Genomic DNA, 17,449 nt, shown 5'->3' with positions numbered 1-17,449 from the left:
TTTCACACGCTCCAGGAGCGGGTGCCGCCTACTAGCCGCGCTGTTGGACAAGCTGCGATGACTGACTATAGTCGAGGCCAACCAGGGGCGAGCGGTGGGTCCTCTCGCCCAGGGGCTGTTTTGATTGGCAGATGACTTCACCTGGGCCCCCGCCTCTAAGGCACCTGTTTCCCATTAGGTACGCGGCCTTTAACGCCCACTCGCCATGCCTTCCTCCGCTTCCCCCACCCACTTCCAGGACCAACCAATGGCTTCAGGGCAGAATATCCCCTCACAACCAATAAAAAATGGCTCTAAACTTGACGGACGCCTTCCCGCCCCTGATCAGCTTAACTTCTCCTCCCGACCAATTGGTTTGAGACGGGGTTAGCGGGTATACCCAATCACCTAGACACAGGCCTCTTGATTGACGCACTTTCCCTCGCGCTGGCGTGTTGTGCCCTGAGGCCGGAGGGGAAGGCGGAGCAGGGAAGAAAATGTGAACCAATCTTAGCAGCCTGCGAGGGAGGCCAATCGAACGCTGCGCCTTGGAGCGATTCCCCAATCGGCAAGAGAGGACCGGCCGCATCCCTGCAAGGACCAATAGGAAGCGCGTGAGGGGCAAGAGCGACGTGCCGCAGAAGCAATGATAGGCCTATGTTCGGGACCCGGGGGTGGGTCGGCGCCAGAGACGAGAAGAGAGGAGGGGAGGGCTCCTCCGCCGCCGCCATCTTGGACCGGGCCCGGTCAGCTTCCGTGGACCCATCGGCAGACGCCGCGGCCTCCCTTGAGCCCCGACCCCGTCGTCAGAACAACCCCGGGCCCACTTCCCCCCATCCCACTTTCGCCTCGCGCCGCTATCGCGATAGCGCCCGGGCCCGGGACACGAGAAAAAGGCGGCGGGCGCTCGCCTCCCCCGCCTGTCGCGATACGCTCCTCAGCGGCGGCGCCAGCTCCTGTGGTGAGAGCGTCGGGCTCGACTGGGCCGGACCCCTACCCCCTTCCCCAGTGCCAGACTGCCGCCCCGCGACACGACCGCCTGTCGCGACACGGCCGCCCCGCCCCGCTCCCCTCCGCGCGCGGCCCGGCGCCCCAGTGGGTGAGGGGCGAGCCGCGCCCCCGTGCCTGCTGGCTCCTTGCCGCGGTGGAGGCGCCGGCCCGCCCCTCGGCGGCGTCCCTCCTACCCCGTGGCCCAGCGGGGCTGCCGTCTTCACGTGGGTTCCGGGCCCTCGGGACCGGGGCCCCGGCCGAGGGCAGCCTATCTGGGCCGGCGGCCCCCACGCTCCTGTGGGGAGACCGGCCGGGAGTAACTGCCTGGAGCGAGATGCCGGCTCCGGGAGTTGGAGTCCCGGCCAAACTTTGCACCTCTTCAGTATGTCGCCCTCCCCGCTCAGAGCGAGAAGCCCCCCAGGTCGGAGGCAACCCCATCCCAGCCCGGGCCTGCCCCCTTTTGGGGAGTCGGGGCTGTCCTCGGCTCTTACCTTCGGGCTGTGTGTCCGCCGTTGGCTTTGTGGATGTGAGCCCTCCTGGGTCCAAACTGCCCGCCGCTCGGTGTGGGCTTCCTCGTGGTGTCGCCCCCTCCTCGGGGTCCGTATGCTGGCGCTCTTTAGCCCCCCTGGGTCTCAGGTCCCTGGTCCTGTCTTGATGATACTGCCAAGCCCGCCTTCTCCTGTGGTTAACTATCCCCCGCTGTGGGCCGTGCAAGCGCCCCTTTTCTTCAGTGCCAGTCTCAGTTCAGGGGCTGCCCCCTCCCCCAAGCCTGGTGCCCCTGCTTCGTGGGTCGGGTTTTTTGGCACCTCCCCCTACTGCCCTCGCCTGGTAGGCTGTCACTGCCCCGAGGCTGAGGCTTCCACCCCTGTCCCCGGCAGTCCCTCCACTGGGGCGTCACCCCTCCCGGCCACGGATCCCACCCCCTCGGTGTTAGCGTGGGGTACCTTGCTGTGGCGGTGGAAGCACCCAGCCCTGAAGACCCTCATGGTGTGAGCAGCCGCAGAGCCTGGCCCCCGGCTACCCACACCCACCCGGCTGCAGCCCCCAGGAGTGTGAGGCCTCCGGGATCCGAGGTTCCTGGACTGGGAGGGTTGGGCCTTTCTGCTGGGTTGCTTTTTCTCCGAGGGGAGGAACCTTTCTCACTCTGCTTCCCCAGGAGAGGGCTCTTGCCTTCCTTGCTACTGGTACTGGCCACGCTTGGATTTGAGGGGTGTCTGCCCCTGTGAGACTAAGGACCTTTTTGGGTGTGGGTGCCCAGGGCTAGTGCTTCTGCCTCCTTCTGTGGTGACTTGCTGTGTGGGGCTCTGCCCTCTGTCCTGGGGCACAGGTTCCTTGCTGTGGGGGGTGGGGTGCCTGAGGCTTGAAAGGCCCCAATGTCGTCACCCGCCCTGGGACTGGGTTCCTCTCGTGTGACCTTCCCTGGGTGGGATTCCCAGTGCCCCACCTTGGCTTTGGGCCTTCCAGTCCCAGATGCTGTGTGGCAGCATCAGCAGCACCCCCCCTGGTTAGGATCGTCTTCCCGCATGGCTTCCGTGGAGGCCATCCTTCTCACACATGGCCCAAGGCCTCTGCATGGGTGCGGGACAGCCCCAAGATTAGGGACTGCGGGATATTAGTACCTGCTGCTCCTGCCCTGGACCTCTCAGTCCTCTCCATGGGATGGAGTCCTGGGGGCTCCCTCAGTCCTCTGGGCCTTGTTTCATGGTGGGGGCTCCCTTGGTGCTGGCGCTCTGCTCACCCCACCTGCCCCCTGAGTACGGACTCTTATTTGGGGGTATGCCTTCCCTTTGGGCAAAGGACTTTTGGTCAGGTCTCCTGGGCCAAGGTTCCCAGGCACCTTGGTGCCGTTTGAGACCGCTCTCCATGGGAACGCAGGCCCTTGTGAGCCTAGGTGCCCATCTCAGAGGGGGCCTGCCATGATTATCTTTCTCTGGAGGAACGTGGGGCATTTCTCCAGAGCAGGATGGCATCTCCGCTTCAAGACTCAAGCTCCAACTTCCTTTGTCTGGCTCTTTGCTGGGGGCGCACTCTGGGTGTGGGGCTTTTCTTTGCAGGGAGGGCTGAGGCCCCTGTGGCTAAGGCTCCTTCCCACTGTAGTCCCAGCCTGGCTGGGCCATTTGCCCTTCTCTGTGGAGGAGCTGCCTCCCCCAGACCAGGTGCTGTCCGCCCCTTGTCTCTGCTTTTTGCCCACGTTGAGGGTCTGAAACATCACCTCCCTGGGCTGGGGCTCATGTTCCCCTGGCACCTTGCTTCCAACCCCTTCAGGGCTTCTTGCTGCCATGTCTGTGCCCCTCTTGGCAGGTGGGGGGGAGTATTGGCTCCTTCCTTGGGGGAGGTGTCCACCCCTTGGGGGCGTCCTTGGAGAGAGCACCCTCACTCAAGAAGCGCAATGCCTTGGTTAGTAGTGGAGACCCTCCCCCGCCACCGCCACCAGGCATGATTACGGGGGCCTTCTGGTGTGGCTGCTGGAGCCAAACCTCATCCCCACACAGCTCAGTATTGGGGTCCAGGCCTGAGGCACTCGTCCCTCTGTGGCCCCTCTGCAGCTATTTCCTGCTCCACCCGCCTGGCCTGAGGGTCCCTGTGCCAGAACTGGGCCCCACCTGGTGTGGCATCTGGCCCCAGGCCAAGGGTGGTGCTGTTGTCTTGGCTGCCCTGGAGTCTAAGGCACCACACGCAGCTACTGCCGTCCAGAGTGGGTCCCCGTGGGGGTGCTGGCACACTCTCCCTGAGGCTGGGGCACCTGCGCTGTCCCCGTGGGGCAGCTCACAGATGCTGCCCGATACACTGTCCCACCGGTAGCTACTAGCCACTGCGTGATTCAAATTTTAACTAGTTAAGATGAAAATTAGGAACTTTGTTCTTTGTTGTACTAATTGCATCTCGAATGTTCGGGGGTGCTCGTTGCACAGGTGCAGAGCGTTCCTGTCATTGCAGGCAGTGTGTTGGACAGGACCGCTCCTGAGACCTCCGTTCCCCACGGGTGGGGCCTTGGCATGGCTTCCCTCTGCGCGGAGGCCCACGTTCCTCCACGTAGGGCCCTTGCTGCGTTGGCAGTTGGGCCTGATCTAGATGGGAGTCCCTGGCCTAGATGGGAGTCCCCACCTCAGGGCCCTGTTTTTCAGTGCAGGTGTTTGGGGGCATGGCCGGAGTCCTGGCAGAACTCTCGCTTCCCGAGGCTTATGGGTCTCCCCTGGTCTTGGTGTTGGACCCTGCGATGCAGCTTCTCCCTGGGCAAGAGCTCCTGGGGACTCCCCTTTGACCTCAGTCCCCTCTGGGTTGCACGCCACTTGCTTCAGTGTGAAGATGCCACACTCAAGTGCCAGGCGCTCACCCTGACATCTGCATTGCCAGCGCCTGTGTGTGGCTCCTTGTGTGCAGGCCGCCACCTCATGTCTTGCTCCCCTTGCAGCCTCTCCTTCCAGCCCACTCACGGGCATCTCTTAGTCCTTGGTGTCAGCCCCTTCGGGTTAGGAGTGCTAGCTTCTCTGGTTTAAGGATCCTGCGCTGGGATAGTCTGCCTCACAGTCCAAGACCCTCTTCTTTCCGGAATTCAGCCTGTCGGTCTGGGTGGGTCAGGTCTTCCTGGTTACAGACATGCCCCGCGTCCCCTACAGCTCCTGCCGCAGCAGCAGGCCCCTTGCTGAGAGGTGCGCTGTCCTGACTCGTCCTGACGGGTGTGTGTCAGTGTTGGGCACAGGTGTGGTCTCAGTCTGGTCTTTGGGTGCCTGTCCCCTGTGGGAGTGAGGCTAATGCCTTCATCCCTAGCACCCAGCTGTGTGCCGTGACTTTCTCCTGCTTGAAAACACCCTTTGCAGTGTCGTTTGGGGAGGAGGTACCCCATGCTCTAGGAGTTCTCTACTTCCTGGATCAGAGGTACACAAAAAGTACATCTGTTTATTTCAGTAAACTTGCAAGTGTTCTTGTGGGCCAGACCATGTGCTGGGCAACCGAGGCAGTGTAAGGAGAACTGGGCCTGGTCTCTGCAAACCGCTAGTAAATGCATCTTCCCTTCACCCTCCTACCCCTGACCCCATCTGTGTCTCTGGGTCTGGACCGGCCGGGGAGTAAATCCGTGTTCCTTCCCAGTCTCAGCAGCGCCCACCTCCAGGGGAGTATGAGGAGAGTGCGCCTGTAGGGCAGGGAAGATGGCAGACAAGCGCAAACTGCAAGGTACTGGGGCCGCGGGCCGCGCGCCTCGGGACTCCGCTCCGGGCCCCTGCCTTGGCGGGGTGCTGACCGCCCTTCTCCCCTGGCAGGTGAGATCGACCGCTGCCTCAAGAAGGTGTCCGAGGGCGTGGAGCAGTTTGAGGATATCTGGCAGAAGGTACGCGGGCTGGGGCTCTAGCACGTCGTCTGAGGGAAGAGGGCACAGGGAGAGGTTCAGGACTTCTGGGTGTCAGCCAGGGAGAGGGTTTGCATGTCCAGATGGGAAGGACTGAGAGAGGAGCTCCTGAGATGGACTTGGGGGAGGTCCCCAGAGCCCCCAGGCCGCAGAGGGAAGGACTGGAGCTGTACTGCTGGATGGGCGGCCGTCCCGCACTGACGTCTGGGTTCTCTCCATCCTTCAGCTCCACAATGCGGCCAACGCAAACCAGAAAGAAAAGTATGAGGCTGACCTAAAGAAGGAGATTAAGAAGCTTCAAGTGAGGGGGCTGGGAGTGGAGGGCCAGGGAGCTGGGGCTGGGGGTCTGAGCGAACCCAGGGCCTGAGGCCTTGCTGTTCCCACCGGCAGCGTCTGAGGGACCAGATCAAGACATGGGTGGCATCCAACGAGATCAAGGACAAGAGGCAGCTCATAGACAACCGCAAGCTCATTGAGACGGTAGGCGCCAAGGCCTGGCACCTGGGCGGGGTGGCTGGGCTCCTGGTCCCCACCCTGACATCCTGGGGACAGTGCGGGCCCTCCCCAGAGCAAGAGGCGGAGTGAGGTCCGGGGGCCCAGGAACTGGGTCTGACTCCCAAAACTCAGGTCGGAGTGTCTGTTGGCCCCTAGTCCACTCCTCTCCCGCCCTTGGGAGCCCCCTGCCAACTGCGCTCTCCACAGCAAATGGAACGGTTCAAAGTTGTGGAGCGAGAGACCAAGACCAAAGCCTATAGCAAGGAAGGCCTGGGCCTGGCGCAAAAGGTGGACCCCGCCCAGAAGGAGAAGGAGGAGGTCGGCCAGTGGCTCACGGTGGGTCAGGTAGCGGAGAGGAGGTGCCTCTGGGGCCTGAGCCCCTGGTGTCCAGGGGGACTGGCTGACCCTGCCTTTCCCCTCGCTCTCCCCCAGAATACCATCGACACCCTGAACATGCAGGTGGACCAGTTTGAGAGCGAAGTGGAGTCACTGTCGGTGCAGACACGCAAGAAGAAGGGAGATAAGGATGTGAGTGGGGGGCCCTGTGCTCCCGAGTGGCAGGCTGGAGAGACCAGCTCTCCTGGACTGCTGGGGCGGACAGGGCAGGCAGCCAGGGTCACGGGGTAGGAGGCATGTTTGGGTCCTCACTGGGCCATTGAACAGAGGAGCCACTTGGGGCAAGAGCTGGGTCCCACTGGGGTCACGGGGTTGAGGATACTGTGGGGGGTGAGCTGAAGCTGTGGCCTCCCAGCACCTAGAGGGCCCAGGTCCAAGGGGAGGACCGCAGACACGGACACGGCGGGACACAGATGGCTTCTCCGGCCTAAGAGGAGTTGTCTGGGGCAGCGCTGGGCGCTGGGTGTGAGTGCAGTGGGATACCCGCTGTGTCTCCTTGTTGGTACAGGAAGTGCAGAAGCAGAGAGCCAGGTCTCAGGGCAGCCTATGGGTGGGTGGCCTGGGAAGTGGAAGATATGCCCAAGCGGGATGTCTGAGGTTCTGAGGGGGCTGGGGGCCAGGGGCTTGGAGGGGAGGTGCAGTGGGTCCTTGCAGAAACGGGGCTTTGAGGCTGGGCTCGTGTTAAGTCAGGAGGGGCCCAGGCTCCCACAGGGGACATGGACAGGGCGGGGGTGTCGTGTGATGAAGGACTGCAGTGATGGTCAACAGCGAGCCCCTCGGGGTCATCTTGTTACTGGCAGAGGGAGACTGGCCAGGTGCCTGTGTTCCAGAAGGCGGCCAGAGAGGTGGGGCACTGCTCGGGGGCAGGAGGGCACAGGGCTCGCTGGGGGCAGGGTGGGGTGGTGCCCTGCAGCCCTAAGCCTGGCGCTGGGCTCGCCAGCAGAAGCAGGACCGGATCGAGGGCCTGAAGCGGCACCTAGAGAAGCACCGCTACCACGTGCGCATGCTGGAGACCATCCTGCGCATGCTGGACAATGACTCCATCCTGGTGGACGCCATCCGCAAGATCAAGGACGACGTCGAGTACTACGTCGACTCGTCCCAGGACCCCGACTTCGAGGAAAACGAGTTCCTCTACGACGACCTGGACCTCGAGGACATTCGTGAGCCGGGGTGGCCTGCGGGCACGGGGCGGCGAGGCCCCGGCGGAGGGCGCCCGGCCGGCTCAGCACGCCCCCCCTGCCCCCACAGCACAGGCGCTGGTCGCCACCTCCCCCCCCAGCCACAGCCACATGGAGGATGAGATCTTCAACCAGTCGAGCAGCACACCCACCTCAACCACTTCCAGTTCCCCCATCCCGCCCAGCCCGGCCAACTGCACCACGGTGAGGCCTGGGGCCCCCCCACCAGGGAGGGGAGGGGGCTGGGTCTCAGGATGGCCTGCGGGAAGGGAACCAAGGGGTGTCTATGTTGAGGGCCTGAGCTGTGAGAGCTGTCGGCGGTTCGGGCTGCCCTAGGGGTGCAGTGGGAGGGCTTCTGAAGGAGCCGGGATCAATGGTTCCTGGATCTCTTTTAAGAGGCCGGCAGGTGATGCTGGCTGAGATCCTGGAAGCAGGACTTCAGTAGGTCCTCCAGTGAGTTTAGAGTCATAGGTACTTGAATAGCCCTGGGGCTGGAGGGTTGGTCACTGGGGCCCAGGTTCCCGGGAGGTTCAGAGATTGTCATCTCTGGTAGGGACCTAGAGGTATCATGGGTGTCTGACCAAGCCTCTCCCACCTCAGGAAAACTCTGAAGATGACAAGAAGAGGGGACGCTCGACAGACAGCGAGGTCAGCCAGGTGGGTCTGACGAGCATGATATCGACAGGCCTGTCATTCACCCATTCCTTAGTTCCCAAAGGCTTAGCTTACTAAGGCCTGAGTGCAGCCGTAGTGCTGGGCTTTGGGACACGGCTGGGTTAGATACGATGGTACCTGAGGGAGGCCTGTGGTACCTTATTGGGCGGGTGTGGGTAAGCACGTAAACAGGTGGGCACCTGGGTGGGCAGGAGATGGCTGTCGAGAGTTTCCGAGAGGGGGAATCTATTCTTGCAGTTCCTTCTCCCCTAGTGAACCCTGTGAATGAACCCTACCTAATTCTCCCTAGTGAATCAAACCACTCCCAGGCCAGGGGCCATGTCAGGAAACCCTGTGCTCGAAAGCCATGTGGTCACATGGGAGCCGGCTGGCCCACAGCCCCTCAGTGGGCCGAAGGGGGCCTGGCCCAGGGTGGGTGGAGATGTGGCCAGTGTGACCTGGTTGAGCTAGCAGGATGGCCGCTGGGCAGGCGGGACAGCTGCCTCAGTTGGCTGAGAGGACCTACTGGCCTTCAGAAGCTTGGCCGCCAGTGGGCATGCTATGGGCATACTGCTGGCCTCTGCTTTCCGGGATGTCGGTCATTAGCGGCCCCAAGACTGCTCTTGTGTTGCTCGGACCTGCTGTGTGGTTTCGGCTGCACCCCTCCTCGTGCACTTGGGCTAGCCGCAGCCAACCTGGCGCCGAGGGCACTGAGGCGTTTCCCACGTCCTCCCTGCCACTGGTTCCTATGACCCCCAGGTGGGGGAGCCAGTCCCTGTGGGACAGGGTGGGGAGACCCCCAGGCTGGACGTGGAAGTCTTGGTATGGGCTGGGATGTGAGTGTTTAAGCACGAAGCTGGGGACCACAGTCAGGAGTGTGCGTGAGGGAGCCCAGCCCCGGGAGGGTGTGTAGTAGGTTTGGCTGACCTGCTGGCCCACGGAGTCCTGACCCTCTTCTCTCTCCCACTTGCAGTCTCCGGCCAAAAATGGCTCCAAGCCTGTCCACAGCAACCAGCACCCTCAGTCCCCGGCTGTGCCACCCAGCTACCCCTCTGGACCCCCACCTGCCACCTCTGCCCTGAGCACCACCCCTGGCAACAACGGGGTCCCCGCCTCAGCAGCACCCCCAAGCGCCCTGGGCTCCAAGGCCAGCCCAGCCCCCAGCCACGGCTCGGGCACCCCTGCTCCCTACGCACAGGCTGTGGCCCCGCCGGCCTCCAGCGGGCCCAGCTCCGCCCAGCCACGGCCCCCCAGCGCCCAGCCCGGCGGGGGAGGAGGTGGGGGCGGCAGCAACAGTGGTGGAGGTGGAGGCGCAGGCAAGCAGAACGGCGCCACCAGTAAGTGGGGAGGCTGTGCGGGGCCGGGGGCTCCTGGGGTAGCCCCTTTTCACTCACTCTCCCTCCTCCCAGGTTACAGCTCGGTAGTGGCAGACAGCCCAGCAGAGGTGGCTCTCAGCAGCAGTGGAGGCAGCAGTGCCAGCAGCCAGGCGCTGGGCCCCCCATCTGGCCCCCACAACCCACCTCCCAGCACCTCGTGAGTGTCCGGCTCTAGCAGCCCTGCCCTTGCAGGTGGGGATGTCCCCATGAGCTGTCTCCCGCCCGGTTATGTCTGCTCCCACTTCTTTTCTGCCAGGACACGTGTACCTCGGTCCCCCAACTCTAAACCATTCCTCACCTCCCACACCCCCATGGTGACATGTCAGAACATTCTGACCTTCCCTTCCTGGAGGAGCTCTTCTGGCCCCCAACCCCCTTTTGTGACCTACCCCAGGCCTGCCTGACCCTGTTGGAGAACTAGGGGTTCTCCTCTCCCCAGCCGACCTCCTACATCTTAGGTCATTTCCCAGAGTACCTGAAAAGAGCTTAGCTTGACCCCCTGGGGTCGGAGGGGAGCCCTGCTCCCTGAACCCACCTCACTCAGGCGCTCTGGGAGGCGTCCCGTTTGGTTGGCGCATTCTCTTCCCACAGGCCAGTGCAAGGCTGCCTGTTCCCACTGACCGGCACTCTGCGGTCGCCTGGAGCCTCCTGAGAAGCCGGAGCTCTCCTTCCCCCGGGAAACCACCCAACCCCAGATGGGGCTCTGCCTTGCCTCTGCGCAGGCCAGCCCCACCCCGCTGGGTGCCCCCAGCCTGCCCCTTGCAGGGCCCTCTCCCTGCACTCCCTCTTGACCCGCCCCCCCGTCACCGGAGCCCCTGTCCCCACCCCCAGTCCATTCTGTGTGCCCTTCCCAAGCCCCCTCCTTTCTCTCCCCTCCCCAGGAAGGAACCCAGCGCTGCTGCCCCTGCTGGGGCTGGGGGTGTGACCCCAGGCTCAGGGAACAACTCCGGGGGACCCAGCCTCTTGGTGCCACTTCCTGTGAACCCTCCCAGCTCCCCGACACCCAGCTTCAGCGAGGCCAAGGCAGCTGGCGCCCTGCTCAATGGGCCTCCGCAGTTCAGCACTGCCCCGGAGATCAAGGTGGGCCCCAAGTCCCCCCCGGCCCTGCCAGCTTCATGCCAGGCCTTGGCTGTCCCCTCCGGGCCTCTGCTACCCCCGCCCCCTCGCTGGCCTGTGGCCCCGTCCCTCCCCCTCCCTCCCACCTTGGCCCTCGTCTGTTGTGGCCATTCCCCTCGTCTGTCCTCCAGCCCTCGGTCTCCATCCCAGTTTCTCATAATCGCACTTCCCACTTCACATGGCACCTGGCCTCTAAGAAACCATCTGAGTCAAAACACTCGCTGGCGCCTGCTTGAAAAATGGGAGTGAGCAGTCACACCTCTCACTCAAAGGCAGACATGGGGGGCTCCGGGGAGGCTAACTGGCCCTCGTAAAGCTCTGGAACGGTTTCTGGCACAGAGTAAGCACTCAGATTTTAGTCATACAAGGGTTAGGAAATTCAGCTTCTCAAGAGTCCCTAACATTGAAGAAAAAAATCACTGGGCCTTGGGGAGGTTGTGAGTGGAGAAAGGGCCGAAGGGACGTCCCTCCGGAGCCACTGCGGATAGGAGTGGGGGCTGTGAGGGGCTGGGCGGGGGACAGGTCAGGGATGAGAGCAGTGCCTGCGGGAGATTCAGGGGCAGGAGAGCTGGCAGGCAAAGGGTGTGGGGGCCCGGCGGGGGGCCAGCCTTGGAGCTGGAGGCCGGGAGGTGGCACCCTGGGCAGTGGGGTGGATCGGTACCCTGCCCCCCAGTGGTGCCCTGCAGTGCGGCTGGTAGTTGAGAGCCCTGCCAGGCGTGGGCTCTTGGGGTACTGTGCTGTTGCATGTTGGCGCGTTCGCTGTGGCTGGGTGCCCTCTGCAGCATGGCTTGTGTGCCACAGGCCTGCCTCCGGGGTGCCCCTCTGGGGGTACCTCCACCGGGATGGTGCTGGGGCACATTTACACACCGAGGGCCTCTGCTCAGCTGCCCTCCCGCTCCCCCAGGCCCCCGAGCCTCTGAGCTCTTTGAAGTCCATGGCAGAGCGAGCAGCCATCAGCTCTGGCATCGAGGACCCGGTACCCACGCTGCACCTGACCGAGCGAGGTGAGGGTCCTGGTGTGGTGGGGCTGCCCAGCACGGGGGCACTGGCCCCAGCCCAGCCTCACTGCGGGCCCTGCCCCACCCCCACCAGACATCATCCTGAGCAGCACATCGGCTCCCCCAGCCTCAGCCCAGCCGCCCCTGCAACTGTCAGAGGTGAACATCCCGCTGTCCCTGGGTGTGTGTCCACTGGGGCCTGTGCCCCTCACCAAGGAGCAGCTCTACCAGCAGGCCATGGAGGAGGCTGCCTGGCACCATATGCCCCACCCCTCGGACTCCGAGCGAATCCGGTGAGGGCCCCAGGGACCCAGAGTGTGAGGGAGGCGGTGCTGGGCACCAGGCCCCCAGTCCTGAGAGGCTGGGTAGTACCTGTTGAGCCTGACTTGGGGCTCCCCAGAGGCAGGGGCTGAGGAATTAACTGTTGGGACTGGGTGCCTGGGGAGCTCCACAGACCTGGGAGACTAGATCCTGCCTGTCTATCAGGGAAGCTGGTGAGGCAGAGGTGCGACTCGGCCCACACTGCAGACTGCAGGGCTGTGGGTAAGGGGACCAACCCTGCGCTCACCCCACAGGCAGTACCTGCCCCGGAACCCTTGCCCGACGCCCCCCTACCACCACCAGATGCCGCCCCCACACTCGGACACTGTGGAGTTCTACCAGCGCCTATCAACTGAGACTCTCTTCTTCATCTTCTATTATCTGGAGGTACAGCAGGGGCCCCGGGGCAGCCTTGGGCGCCCAGTTTTACCACCACTGCCGCTGTCCCCTTTTGGGCTGGATGGTGAGGTGGGTGCTGCACTGCAGCCACCAGACCACTCCCCCCCACCCCCCAGGTCTGGGGCCCCCAGCTAAGCCTGTTCCAGCACAGCCACGTCAGGACTGGTGGGGTTGAGGGCTGGGTCGGCCCCTGGAGCAGCCGGCCACCCCTGCTGTGGCCCACCACCATCCCCGGGCACTGCGGCTGTCACTGTGTACCCAGACCCCTGGAGACCACCGGGGAACTGCCCCGCCTGTGCTGACCCCGGTGCTGACCAGTAGCCTCCACCCTTGTCCTGCCTGGGAAGCCGAGTTGCTTCTTGGCTCTGCTCACACACCAGCTGCGGTGAGGCAGCGTCTCTGCGTCCTCTCCTGCGGGGCCCCGGCTCTCTCCAGTGGGATGGTCCGGCCCACCCTGGGGCTGAGGGCAGCCAGCCCTGACCCCGGCCACCTCCCCTAGGGCACAAAGGCACAGTACCTGGCAGCCAAGGCCCTGAAGAAGCAGTCGTGGCGGTTCCACACCAAGTACATGATGTGGTTCCAGAGGCACGAGGAGCCCAAGACCATCACCGACGAGTTCGAGCAGGTGAGGCCCCTCCTGTGCCCCCCGAGGAGCTGGGGTGGAGTCCCCCAGCAGGCTGGCACCCCTGCTGCCCCTCCAGCCCCTGCCACGGGGAACCAGCTCCGCCCCTCAGCCACTGGCTCCACCTGGGATGCTGTCTTTGTCCTTCATCTGTGTCCTTCATCTGGCCAACTCCTAGCCAGCCCATAGACCCCAGCCTAAATGCCCCTTCCCAGCCTGTGCCTGTCCTGGGGCTGGTCTGCACAGGTCCTGTGTGTCCCCAGCACCCAGCAGAATGGGTTCACACAAATGCGAAGCTGGGTTTAAGTGACCTTCTGTTCTGATAACTGAAGCCCCCTCCCTTTCTTGCTAAACACCCCGGAGCCAGACTTCTGGGTTTGAACCCAGCTCTAGCTGGGTGACCTTGGGCAAGTTCCTTGAACCCCTCCCCATTTCCTTATGTGTAAAAGCGGGGTACCAGGACCCACCTTAGCAGTTGTTACGAGGATTAAATGAGTTGATGACACGTAAGTCCTCACTGGTGCCTGTCCTGGCGTACTGTATTTTGTTTCAAGTTACTGTTAGTTGGCGTGTTCCACAAAGGTTTTTTTCCAAATGTTTACCTGATGCCAAATACTGAACGGGGTCCCTTCTCCTCTCGGTTCTTTGAAGTGTTTCAGATATTCATTCAGAACCCTGCCCCCTTCCCTACACTGTGTACCAGACTTCCTGACCCGTCCGTTTGGTCCAAAGAAATCCTCCGCGTCAGCGTTTTCACGGCATCAGTCCTTCAGAAATTCCCACACCAGCATCACCAATAAAATGTCTGTCCTGACTGCGTGCCTGGATGTAGACAGCCTCTGCTCTCAAGACAGGGTACCGGCCTGGCTTTTGTGAAGACAGTGCTAGGACAGACACCTCATGCTCAGCACCGCATTGGTGCTCCAAAGCCACAGCGCCGTACACTGGGAGGCCTTGCTGACCTGCCAGGCTCAGGCCCACTTCCTGCTCCCAACCTTCAGTGGGCAGGATGCCAGTTCTTATCCGAGATGGAGCATGTGTGCAGGGCAGTCAGCCCTGTGCCTGGCACATCTGGCCAGAGCCCAGCCACCCCCCCCAACCCACTCACTGACCACTTCTCCCCCGGCCAGGGCACCTACATCTACTTTGACTACGAGAAGTGGGGCCAGCGGAAGAAAGAAGGCTTCACCTTTGAGTACCGCTACCTGGAGGACCGGGACCTCCAGTGACACCGGCCCCCCCGCCCCCCTTCCCCCGCATGCTTATCCCCTGCCCAGGTGAGGGCCCAGCCCTGGAAGAGGGGGCCGCAGCCTCAGGGCAGCCCCCACAGGAAGCAGCCCCACCCTGGGGGCCAGGGCCAGGGCTGCCCCTCCCCTCCCCAGTGAGGGACTTTTTTGGTAAACCTATTTTCATTTTGGAAAATATTTATGAATAAATAGTTTTATATGACGGCTGGCAGCTGCACCCTCTCCCGTGCCCCTGGAGTCAGCGAGCGGGTGGGGGTCCCGCTGCAGGGCGCCGGGCCCACTGGGGATTGAACTGGGAGTTGTACCGCCTCCGGCGCTCATCCAGCTCGCTCTCTCCGGGCTGCTCCTCCGGGGGGCCGCCCCCCCGGGCCCGGGCCAGCAAGGCCTCTGCCCGAGCGCGCTCGGCTGCTTCCCGCCGAAGGCGCTCAGCTCGAAGCTGGTCCAGGGATGGCGGCCTGGGGGAGGGAAGCTGTGTCAGGAAGCTGGGAGGCCCCATCCACCCCGGGGAGGGAGCTGCTACCTGGCACCTCCCTGCCTCCGACGGGCACCCAGCTCAGTGAGGCCTGTGGTGCCCATGTGACCCTGAACACTGGCCTCTTGGGCCTCAGCTTCCCTTTCTGTAGAAGAGAGGCTGCAGTCAGTTCGCCTCCGTGCTCAGGGCCTGGCATAGTAGGGCCACAAACCTGCTTTTACTCTGACCCCATGGTTCTCAAACTCTGGTCTCAAACATCGAGGACGTGGAGCGCTCGTTTGGTACCATTCAGCATTGGGAGACAGAAACAGCTCGGCAGCAGGGGTCCACTATGCCCCGGCTGTCGGGGCAGCAGCCTCAGGGCGTGCCGCAAGTAGGGTGCACTTGGGGAGGTGGGAAGGCCCAGTGGCGCTGGGGGAATAGGCTTGACTGCAGACTGCCCGGAAGGGGTCAGGACCCCGGGGTGTGGGGCTCCCCCAACCAGGTCTGACCACAGCTCCGGCAGGGCCCACGCGGGCCCACTTACTCCTGGGGCCGCTCCTGCTGCTTCCTTCTGCCGTGGCTGCTGTCACCACCGCTGTGCCTTCTCTTCTTCCCTAAGTGCCTCTGAAGCTCCCGCAGAGGGTCCAGGCGGTCCTTGAGCTTTCTGTCCGGACCTGGCCCAGGTAAGGGGCTCCCTCGCTCCGGGGGGATTTGGTACCAAGGGGGCTGCGTCTGGGCTTCCGCGGCACTCTGCCCCAGGTACGTCAGGATGCCCAGAGCTTTCTCCTGCCTCTCCTGAGGGCCAGAAGGGACAGAAGTGAAACTCACATGATGGCAGGAAACACAGGCTCCTGGGGAGGCAGAACCAGTCACGCACCCACCAGGCGGTGAGGGCCTTCACGGGCCAACTGCCTGGTGCTGGAGATATGACAGACCAGCGCAGGGGGGCCTCCACCCTGGGGCTTGGTGGCAGGCTCAGGGACACACAAGCAGTTTCGGGAAAGGGAGGGTAGGTGGAACTGCTTTAAGGTTCAAAGGCATCTTTGGGGAGATATTTGGGAAGTAAAATCTGAAAGAAGCAATCAAGGCAGGATGATGGAGGCAAGTTCAGGATCTGATGGAAAAACCCTGAGAGTGGATTCACCTTTAAAATCGGATCGACCGTAACACTTCCCAAATCTCTACTGGGTCTTAACATAGGTTGGAGATCTGGTGGGTCTGTACCTAACAGCTAGGGGGCTCCAGCACCCATCTGCAAGCCCCTGTGGGCCTGGTTGGCAAAGAAAAAACACTTGAGTTCATGCTGAGCTCTCTGGATTAGCTCTTTAATCCCCACCATGTTCCTACACTCCTGTTCCCACCACACGTGAGGGCAAGTGGCCCCTTCCCCGCTGTGTCCTTGACTCTGAGGAGGCCAGGCCAGCTTACTTTCTCCTGTCGCTTTTCTTCCTCGTAGTCTTTATTGCCTCTGGTCACCCCTTTCCCTTCCTCCAGCAGCTCCCGAAACAGGTCCACAGGGCCAGAACCTGGGTCTCCTGCCTCTGCTACTTCCAGCTCAGGTAGCAAGTTCTGATGCCTGGCTTTCTTACGCAGGAATTCTGTGCGGGCCTGGGGGAAAAGAAAGGTATAGGGAAAATATTTAGAACCTAGATGTGACTCAGGGAACTGTTCCCTGAATCCCAGTCCACAATGCCAGGGGGCTATGAGGAAGGAAGCCTGGCCTGGGGGGGAGGGTGGGGATGAGGTGACAGCCGGATGTGTAAACTGCCTTTCAAACAGTAAACCAGAGGGGTTCCCAATCTCGGGTGACACAATAAGAACAGCTATGAAGACAGACAGCACCTGCTGCGTTAGGACAGATCTCAATTCCAAACAGGGCTCCAAGTCACTACCCCCAGTCGATTTGCAATTTCTACCAATAAATGTGAATTTAAAAAACCCAGATCACCTCCCAACCAGTGTTGAGGACCAAGTTAGCTAAAGGACTGACACCTAGGACTAGGAGTAAGCAGAAATTTGGAGCTATAAAGGCGGCCTCTGGGGTGCGGGTGGGGAGCGGCGCAGGACCGTCTTGTTCCCATCACTTGGCTGTGGCTTCCTCTCTGGAGCCACCTCAGTCCTCTGCTCAGTTGCGTTGACAGACAGCGCCCCTCTTAAGAACGAATGGTGCTTGTCAAGCGCTCTGCACGGGGACCATACAGTAGGTGCTCAGTAAGTAGGCAAGCTGTGCAGGCAAACTAAAAAGTGGTCAAAAGCTTCCTTGAACTACTAGCAGAGTTTCATTTATTCCTAAGCTTCCTACTCTGTGCCAGGCTCCGCTCTGGCCTTGCAAAGCTTAGGAGCAGCGCAGACCAAGACAACGCCGAGGCCCAGGCCGAGGAGGACCGGGGAAGGATGGCGCCGGTTTACATCGCACCCGCACTTCATCTGCACTGGACATAAGGCGCCTGCGCACCGCCCACTTCCGGCCCCTCCCGAGGCGCCTGCGCGCTCGGCCAGGGAGCCCCGGCCGGCCGCGCTGAGCTTACCTCTTGCTGAGCGAGAAGTACCCTCCGCTCACGCTCTTTCTCCTCCTCCCGGGCCTGGGCCTCGTCACGTCTCACGCGGGCGACATTATCCTTATTCCTGACGTGCCAGCTCTTCTTGGGCAAGATATTCATGGCGCCGTTACCTTCCACGGACTAGCGCGGATACCCCTCCCTGCTCTACCTTCCTTGGCCACGGATTGGTCCTGGGCTGACACGCCCCCCAGGGCTGTAGCGAGAGCTGATTGGCTAGGCGGCCCACGTCCCGTCATCTAAAATCGAATTGTATTTGCTATCACCTAACGACCGCCCCTTAACGTGGCTCGGAGCCATTCACAGATGTCCCCGCCC

At 62.4% G+C, this 17,449-nt stretch overlaps 2 protein-coding genes across 6 annotated transcripts; one reads left to right on the top strand and one right to left on the bottom strand.

Annotated features, from left to right (window-relative positions):
- Window positions 1-680: 680 nt before the first annotated feature.
- On the top strand, window positions 681-14,321 carry CNOT3 (CCR4-NOT transcription complex subunit 3). 5 transcript variants are annotated; one of them, XM_036881064.2, is made up of 18 exons: window positions 681-940; window positions 5,059-5,142; window positions 5,229-5,296; window positions 5,541-5,615; window positions 5,705-5,794; window positions 6,017-6,145; window positions 6,242-6,337; window positions 7,146-7,368; window positions 7,457-7,590; window positions 7,987-8,043; window positions 9,014-9,356; window positions 9,450-9,573; window positions 10,298-10,496; window positions 11,437-11,536; window positions 11,625-11,823; window positions 12,106-12,238; window positions 12,750-12,875; window positions 14,003-14,321. In XM_036881064.2, the coding sequence occupies exons 2-18, from the start codon at window positions 5,118-5,120 to the stop codon at window positions 14,099-14,101; spliced, it is 2,220 nt and encodes a 739-aa protein (XP_036736959.2). In that variant the 5' UTR covers window positions 681-940; window positions 5,059-5,117; the 3' UTR covers window positions 14,102-14,321. The 5 variants fall into 5 exon arrangements, with proteins under 5 accessions (XP_036736959.2, XP_036736921.2, XP_036736930.2 ...); XM_036881026.2 differs by having other exon boundaries at window positions 682-940; window positions 9,014-9,377; XM_036881035.2 differs by having other exon boundaries at window positions 682-940; window positions 4,876-5,142; window positions 9,014-9,377.
- LENG1 (leukocyte receptor cluster member 1) lies at window positions 14,279-17,396 on the bottom strand. The gene is made up of 4 exons (XM_036881426.2): window positions 17,102-17,396; window positions 16,002-16,181; window positions 15,118-15,368; window positions 14,279-14,574 (listed from the first exon to the last, which is right to left on the bottom strand). The coding sequence occupies exons 1-4, from the start codon at window positions 17,231-17,233 to the stop codon at window positions 14,358-14,360; spliced, it is 780 nt and encodes a 259-aa protein (XP_036737321.2). The 5' UTR covers window positions 17,234-17,396; the 3' UTR covers window positions 14,279-14,357.
- Between the last annotated feature and the right edge of the window lie 53 nt (window positions 17,397-17,449).

This window comes from Manis pentadactyla, assembly GCF_030020395.1.
Source record: "Manis pentadactyla isolate mManPen7 chromosome 15 unlocalized genomic scaffold, mManPen7.hap1 SUPER_15_unloc_1, whole genome shotgun sequence".
Classification (NCBI taxonomy): Eukaryota; Metazoa; Chordata; class Mammalia; order Pholidota; family Manidae; genus Manis; species Manis pentadactyla.
Note: the sequence above shows the minus strand (reverse complement) of the source record. Positions and strands in the feature narration are given on the sequence as shown.